Here is a 7,500-nt window from a genome sequence, read left to right on the forward strand (position 1 = left end):
TGCAATCTGTAGTGTAATGTGTAATCTGTAATCTGTAGTGTAATCTGTAATCTGTAGTGTAATCTGCAGTGTAATCTGTAGTGTAATCTGTAATCTGCAGTGTAATCTGTAGTATACCCTGTAGTGTAATCTGTAATCTGTAGTGTAATCTGTAGTGTAATCTGTAATCTGCAGTGTAATCTGTAGTATACCCTGTAGTGTAATCTGTAATCTGTAGTGTAATCTGTAATCTGTAGTATAATCTGTAGTGTAATCTGTAGTGTAATGTGTAATGTGTAGTGTAATCTGTAATCTGTAGTGTAATCTGTAATCTGTAGTATAATCTGTAGTGTAATCTGTAGTGTAATGTGTAATCTGTAGTGTAATCTGTACTGTAATCTGTAGTGTAATCTGTAGTGTAATCTGCAATCTGTAGTGTAATCTGTAGTGTAATCTGTAGTGTAATGTGTAATCTGTAATCTGTAGTGTAATGTGTAATCTGTAGTGTAATCTGTAGTGTAGTGTAATCTGTAGTGTAATGTGTAATCTGTAGTGTAATCTGTAATCTGTAGTGTAATCTGTAATCTGTAGTGTAATCTGTAGTGTAATCTGTAGTGTAATGTGTAATCTGTAGTGTAATGTGTAATCTGTAGTGTAATGTGTAATCTGTAGTGTAATCTGTAATCTGTAGTGTAATCTAGATTAGTTTGTACGATCTCTGATGCTCAGTTTGAGTAGTGATAATCTCTCTCTCTCTCTCTCTCTCTCTCTCTCTCTCTCTCTCTCTCTCTCTCTCTCTCTCTCTCTCTCTCTCAGGAAGAAGACTCAGCAGTGTGTTCAGGCTGATGGTACGAGTCGTGTCACCTGTAAAGGGCAGCAGATCTACCAGTTTCTGGGTGTGAGCACTTTCTCTGAATACACCGTCGTTCCTGAATACAACGTCGCTAAGATCCACCAAGACGCAGCGCTGGACAAAGTCTGTCTCCTCGGCTGTGGGGTTGCTACGGGATACGGAGCAGCGCTGAATGCGGCCAAAGTGCGTCTATGTGTGTCTGTGTAGTGAGTGTGTGTGTGTAGTGTGTGTGTCTGTGTAGTGAGTGTGTGTGTAGTGTGTGTGTGTGGCGTTAGATCTTAAACCAGTAATATAAAGTGAAATCTTTTTATTACATCTTTTTTGCTACTTCTTCTTCCTTCCTTTCTTCTTCAGTCTTTTCATTTGAATCCCTCCTGCTCTCTAAAGCACACTGTCCCTCAGTTCAGTCCAAAGCCCTCCTTTAGTTACACTTTTATTTGCTGCCTCCTACTCCTCCTCCTCCTCCTCCTCCTCCTCCTCCTCCTTCTTCTTCTTCTTGTGAGGTTTTGTTAGAATATAATGAGTGGGCGTGGCCTGTGTGCTGGAGTAGTAGAGCGTCACTACAATTAAATGAAATGATTTGAATTTTATTTCCTGAACCCTGTGGTTGTGCAGGTGGAGCGCGGTACCGTCTGTGCCGTGTTCGGTCTGGGAGCCATCGGGTTGGCCGCTGTGATGGGCTGTAAATCTGCAGGAGCTTCCAGGATCATCGGCGTCGACATCAACTCCGAGAAATGTGAAATCGCCAAGAAGTTCGGCGTCACAGAGTTCGTGAACCCGAACGATCACAACAAACCCATTCAGGAGGTGCTGATGGAGATGACGGGTGGAGGAGCGGACTACAGCTTCGAGTGTGTGGGGAACGTCACACTTATGGTGGGTCTGAATTCAGCTCCATATGTGTTCAGGAACAACGCCACCTTCTTTTTTGTTCTCATCCATCCTTCGTCTTTTCTTCTTGTAATTCTGGTATTTTTCATCTTTCCTCCACCATCATCATCTTGTCTTTCTTGCTCCTCTAACCTTTCATGAAGTTTGTTTTGTTTTGTGTCCACAAGAGGGCAGTGTTTGAGAGCTGCAGAGCCGGTTGGGGAACATGTGTGATTGTGGGATGGAATGAAACCGGCAGCCTGTCGCTCGCACCGATCGACGTCCTGATGGGAAGAACTCTTAAAGGAACCTACTTTGGTGGTAAGAGATGAGCAGGTTGTAATGTAGCGGCTCTCAATTATCCGACAGCTTGGGCTGAAATCTCAGTTACAGACGAGCGGTGTTTCCTGAACAGGATGGAAGAGTGTGTGTAGCGTACCCAAACTGGTGGAGGACTACATGAGCGGGCGAATCATGCTGGATGAGTTTGTGACACACACGCTCCCTCTGGAGGGGATTAACCAGGCCTTCGATCTGATGACCAAAGGGAAAAGGTCTCTGGGTCACATGACCATCATGTCATTGTGATTGTGATCCCTTTGATCTTTTATTTACTGCTTTTCTCTCTTTCTCAGCATCCGGACGGTGATAAAAATGCCTTAGCTCATTACCTGTGATGACATCATCCGTCACCATGACAACAGGTTCAGAGCTGCTGCTGCTTCTGTGTCTTTGTGTTAATGCTGATTTTGTGAATAAAGACGTCACCTTAGTGGTGACACCAGGACACTTCAGCCTTCCTGCACAAATCAGATGTCCCTGAGATCACTAACGAGGAGAAATCAATATGACTGCAGAGAAAAACCACCTCGTTAACAAGAATCTAATAAAGAAAAAGGTTGGAGGGACTGATGGGGCAGGAGCACAATGTACACACACACACACACACACACACACACACACACACACACACACACTAAAATGTGGTATTATGAACCGTGGTTTCAGTCTCTGTCTCCTCCATCAGCACGTGATGCTCACACTCCTGTCCTTTCCTTCAGCTCTCAGTTCTTCATAATCTCACTTATTCCCAGTTCCCCATTAATGATTGCTGTGTTCAGGCTATGAAGAGAAGAACAACATTAACACCTCCATCTCCTCCCTGTTAGACAAATTCCAGATAAATTCAAAGCAAGATCTCTTTAAACTGTCAGTGTGCCTTAAATACAGTCTGTTAAACCTGCAGTCTGGAGTTAGAATAAACACATAAACCCTGATGATGATGATGATGATGATGATGATGATGATTCAGTGACAGTGGCTTTTGACAAGTTGTTTTTTTGCCCTCCACATGAACACAGGAGCTTTTATTGTTTCAGACTTCATGTAGTTTGAAGCCTTGTTCAGATGAATTGAACACAACTGATCGTTTATAGCTCCGCCCACTAACGCCTTCACCTGAAACCTTTAGCAACCAAGTGATAAATCAAACTGCAGTTATCGACAGTGTAACCTTTAATCTATGAACCTTTTAATATTTAACTGTTGTATGTGTGTGTCTGTCTGTGTGAGTGTGTGTGTGTCTGTCTGAGTGTGTGTGTCTGTGTCAGTGTGTGTGTGTCTGAGTGTGTATGTGTGAATGTGTGTGTCTGTCTGTGTGTATGTGTGTGAGTATGAGTGTGTGTGTGTCTGTGAGTGTGTGTCTGTCCGAGTGAGTGTGTGTCTGTCTGTGTGTGTGTGTCTGTGTCAGTGTGTGTGTGTGTGTGTGTCTGAGTGTGTGTGTGTGTCTGCCTGTGTGAGTGTGTGTGTGTGTGTGTGTGTCTGTGTCAGTGTGTGTGTGTCTGAGTGTGTATGTGTGAATGTGTGTGTCTGTCTGTGTGTATGTGTGTGAGTATGAGTGTGTGTGTGTCTGTGAGTGTGTGTCTGTCCGAGTGAGTGTGTGTCTGTCTGTGTGTGTGTGTGTGTGTGTGTGTCTGAGTGTGTGTGTGTGTCTGTGAGTGTGTTTCTGTCTGAGTATGTGTGAATGTGTGTGTGTGTGTGTGTGTGAATGTGTATGTGTGAATGTGAGTGTGTGAGTGTATGTGTGAATGTGAGTGTGTGTGTGTGTGTGTGTGTGTCTGTGTCAGTGTGTGTGTGTGTGTGTGTCTGAGTGTGTGTGTGTGTCTGTGAGTGTGTTTCTGTCTGAGTATGTGTGAATGTGTGTGTGTGTGTGTGTGTGTGTGTGTATGTGTATGTGTGAATGTGAGTGTGTGAGTGTATGTGTGAATGTGAGTGTGTGTGTGTGTGTGTGTGTGTGTCTGAGTGTGTGTGTGTCAGGATTGTGCTGTAGGGGGCAGTGTGGGGTTTGTGACTTCTAAAAATGTTCCAAGATCATATACGTGTGACATACTGAACACAGTAATGGTGTGTAGGACGTCTCTGTAACTCGACCTCCTGCTCCACTACAAGTAAGGGATAAAAAAATGTGTGAAGTGTACACTTGTAGTTTATACTGAATGTGCAGTCAGGATTGTGTGTGTGTGTGTGTGTGTGTGTGTGTGTGTGTGTGTGTGTGTGTGTGTGTGTGTGTGTTGATTTTTAAGGACCTGCAACTGAAGACCTGCTTATTTTCACTATGGGAACTGAGAATAAGGTAAGAACTGATTTATTACTGCTGATTAATGTGCCTTAAAATATAAATTATTATCTTAATATAAAATCCACTTAACTCACTACTGAAAATGAAGACTGTGGATGTTAATTAAAGCTGCACATCACTCGAGGATGTGTGTAAAACTGATTTAATCCCATGTGAAACACTCACATTAACACACTCCCTCGAGTAGATTACTGCTTTTATAAATAAAATAAAAAAAATCAATAAAAAATAAATACGTCATAAATGACTAGATAATATTCAGAAAGTCTTTTCAAATCAAATACGTATTCGATACGTGACGACGTGACGTGAACGAGAGTGCTCAGTGTTTTAATGTAATGTCACTGCAGCCATCATCATCCTCCTCCTCCTCCTCCTCCTCCAGTGTTGAGAGCACAGCACAATGCTTGAGGATTCAGTTCCTCACGTTGGTCCTGTGTGATATAATGCTTCAGTCTTTTCCTGTCCTCTTATCTCGTGTCTGCAGGTCCAGGTCACGTTCAGTCTGTTCGTCCCTGAGAAAGTTCCCCATTTAATGTGTTTAATGCTTTTGTGTGATGTTAAATGATCTTTTCAGACATGTTACAGACCCGGAGATCGTGACCGAGGTTAAACTCTTCACCATATCACGGTTAATAGAGTCGTATGTAAATTAAGGGGTGTGGCTTTTACAGACTTTAGACTTAGACGTTAATAAGAGAACCTTGTGCAAGAGAAAACTGGCTCCTGCTCCAATCTGCCAAGTTGGAGATCTCATGTGACGAGCAGAACTTTTAACATAACATCACAAAACCTATAAAACGTTACAAATCTACAGAATCTCAGGAAACTTCCTCCCAAGTGTTTATGGGTTTTTACTCCTTATATGTCCAAGTGGTTTACATATAAAACTAAAAGAGACTCAACAGCGCCACCCTGTGTGTGTGTGTGTGCATGTGTGCATCTGTGTGTGTGTGTGTGTGTGTGTGTGTGTTTGTTATTTTAGGTGATCAAGTGTAGAGCGGCTGTCGCTTGGGAACCTGGGAAGCCTGTCTCTGTAGAAGAAGTAGAAGTTGCTCCACCTAAAGACCATGAAGTGAGAATTAAGGTCCGTATTTCTGCTCAGCTCCAACAGTTTGTTCCTTCTGTTCTGTTGTGAAATTGGGGTCACAGCCTTGACTTTTGGACGCATCAACTGATTAAAGCCGTGTGTGTGTGTGTGTGTGTGTGTGTGTGTGTGTGTGTGTGTTGTAGATCGCAGCGAGCGGTGTGTGTCACACAGACTTCACGTATCTGTATGATTGTGATAAAGGAGTGAAGACTCTTCCGTTTCCTCTCATTCTGGGTCATGAAGGCAGCGGTGTGGTGGAGAGCGTCGGCCCGGGGGTGACCACTGTGAAGCCTGGTACTCTAAACACACGCACACACACGCACACACACGCACACACACGCTCACACACGCTCACACACACTCACACACACTCACACACACTCACACACACTCACACACACTCACACACACTCACACACACACTCACACGACACTTTTGTCCTCTAACTGTTTCTGAGACAACTCAGCAGGAGCAGGACACTCCAGTGTGTTCTCCCTCAGTTCTTTATGGTTCTCTGGCAGTCCTGTGTTCTTGCCATCCCATAATCATACAAAAGGTCTTATCTAGTACTTCACTGAAAGCTTCAGCTGGTCTTTCTCCCAGTACCTGTCTGTACAGCACTGTGCTCTGTGGGGCAGTTGGTTTTGGGGGTTCTGACAGCATGACCTACTCAGGGGGTGTTTTGTGTGACCAGGACAAACGTCTCCGCTTGTTCTGCTCAGATGTTTGGTCCCAAGATAACCTTCAGGTGTCCGATATGATGTGGAAGCAGTGAATGACCTTTAGGAAGTGACCCAGGCTTCCAGACCCCCAGCTGAGGAGGGTCTCTGATGTACAGTACACAGAGTCCTGCTTAATGAGCTGACATAAGATTAATTATTCATTATTAGTCACTGGGCATTAATTAGCATCAGTCTGAGGCAGATCTACTCACCTGGATCAGGTTATACACAGGTTCTTCTTCTTCTTCTTCCCTCCAGGTGATAAGGTGATCCCCGTCCTCCTGCCTTACTGTGAGGAGTGTCAGCTCTGTTTAAACCCAAAGACGAACCTCTGCACTAAGAACTGGTGAGGATGTTGTGGTCGTTGTTGTTGTTGTTGTTGTTGTTGTTTTAATCCAATAGAAACTCGATTAAATGCCCAAACCTTTGGTGACTCCACCTTACCTTATTATATGATACTTATATGTTTTGAATCTGGTTCCTCTGCAGGTTTTTCCTCTAAATCTACATTCATCAGAACTAGAATAGAATTACTGGATGAGTGTGTGATGTATTTCTCCTCACTGATCTCAGGGTCAGTTTGAGTCTCTCTCTCTCTGTCTCCTGTCTCTCTCTCTGTCTCTCTCTCTGTCTCCTGTCTCTCTCTCTGTCTCTCTCTCTGTCTCCTGTCTCTCTCTCTGTCTCTGTCTCTCTGTCTCTCTCTCTCTCTCTCTCTCTCTCTCTCTCTCTCTCTCTCTCTCTCTCTCTCTCTCAGGCAGAAGCTTCAGCAGTGTGTTCAGGCTGATGGTACGAGTCGTGTCACCTGTAAAGGGCAGCAGATCTACCAGTTTGCAGGTGTGAGCACTTTCTCTGAATACACCGTCGTTCCTGAAAACAACGTCGCTAAGATCCACCAAGACGCAGCGCTGGATAAAGTCTGTCTCCTTGGCTGTGGGGTTGCTACGGGATACGGAGCAGCACTGAATTCGGCCAAAGTGCGTCTGTGTGTGTCTCTGTGTAGTGTGTGTGTGTGTGTAGTGTGTGTGTCTCTGTGTAGTGTGTGTGTGTAGTGTGTGTGTCTCTGTGTAGTGTGTCTCTGTGTAGTGTGTCTCTGTGTAGTGTGTCTCTGTGTAGTGTGTGTGTAGTGTGTGTGTTTCTCTGTAGTGTGCGTGTGTCTCTGTGTAGTGTCTGTGTAGTGTGTGTGTAGTGTGTGTGTCTCTGTGTAGTGTGTGTCTCTGTGTAGTGTGTGTCTCTGTGTAGCGTGTGTCTCTGTAGTGTGTCTGTGTAGTGTGTGTGTCTCTGTAGTGTGTGTGTGTCTCTGTAGTGTGTGTGTGTCTCTGTAGTGTGTGTGTCTCTGTGTAGTGTGTG

General features: G+C 44.2%; 2 protein-coding genes across 4 annotated transcripts in view; both read left to right on the forward strand.

Moving 5' to 3' along the window:
- Positions 1 to 2,491, forward strand: part of LOC113655026 (alcohol dehydrogenase class-3-like) — a 6,295-nt gene extending 3,804 nt beyond the window's left edge. For 2 of the 3 annotated variants that reach the window (XM_047802593.1, XM_047802591.1), the window contains exons 6-10: positions 796 to 1,015; positions 1,448 to 1,708; positions 1,867 to 2,023; positions 2,118 to 2,256; positions 2,338 to 2,491. In XM_047802593.1, coding sequence (XP_047658549.1) covers positions 796 to 1,015; positions 1,448 to 1,708; positions 1,867 to 2,023; positions 2,118 to 2,256; positions 2,338 to 2,365 — 805 coding nt within the window. In that variant the 3' untranslated portion in view covers positions 2,366 to 2,491. The remainder of the gene's footprint in view (positions 1 to 795; positions 1,016 to 1,447; positions 1,709 to 1,866; positions 2,024 to 2,117; positions 2,257 to 2,337) is intronic. The other variant, XM_047802594.1, reaches the window with a different exon arrangement.
- A 1,421-nt stretch (positions 2,492 to 3,912) lies between these two features.
- LOC113655030 (alcohol dehydrogenase class-3-like) overlaps positions 3,913 to 7,500 on the forward strand; it is a 6,587-nt gene continuing 2,999 nt past the window's right edge. The window contains exons 1-6 of the mRNA XM_027165293.2: positions 3,913 to 4,149; positions 4,285 to 4,334; positions 5,326 to 5,427; positions 5,574 to 5,724; positions 6,412 to 6,499; positions 6,908 to 7,127. Coding sequence (XP_027021094.1) covers positions 4,317 to 4,334; positions 5,326 to 5,427; positions 5,574 to 5,724; positions 6,412 to 6,499; positions 6,908 to 7,127 — 579 coding nt within the window. The 5' untranslated portion in view covers positions 3,913 to 4,149; positions 4,285 to 4,316. The remainder of the gene's footprint in view (positions 4,150 to 4,284; positions 4,335 to 5,325; positions 5,428 to 5,573; positions 5,725 to 6,411; positions 6,500 to 6,907; positions 7,128 to 7,500) is intronic.

This window comes from Tachysurus fulvidraco, chromosome 17 (assembly GCF_022655615.1).
Source record: "Tachysurus fulvidraco isolate hzauxx_2018 chromosome 17, HZAU_PFXX_2.0, whole genome shotgun sequence".
Taxonomy (NCBI): Eukaryota; Metazoa; Chordata; class Actinopteri; order Siluriformes; family Bagridae; genus Tachysurus; species Tachysurus fulvidraco.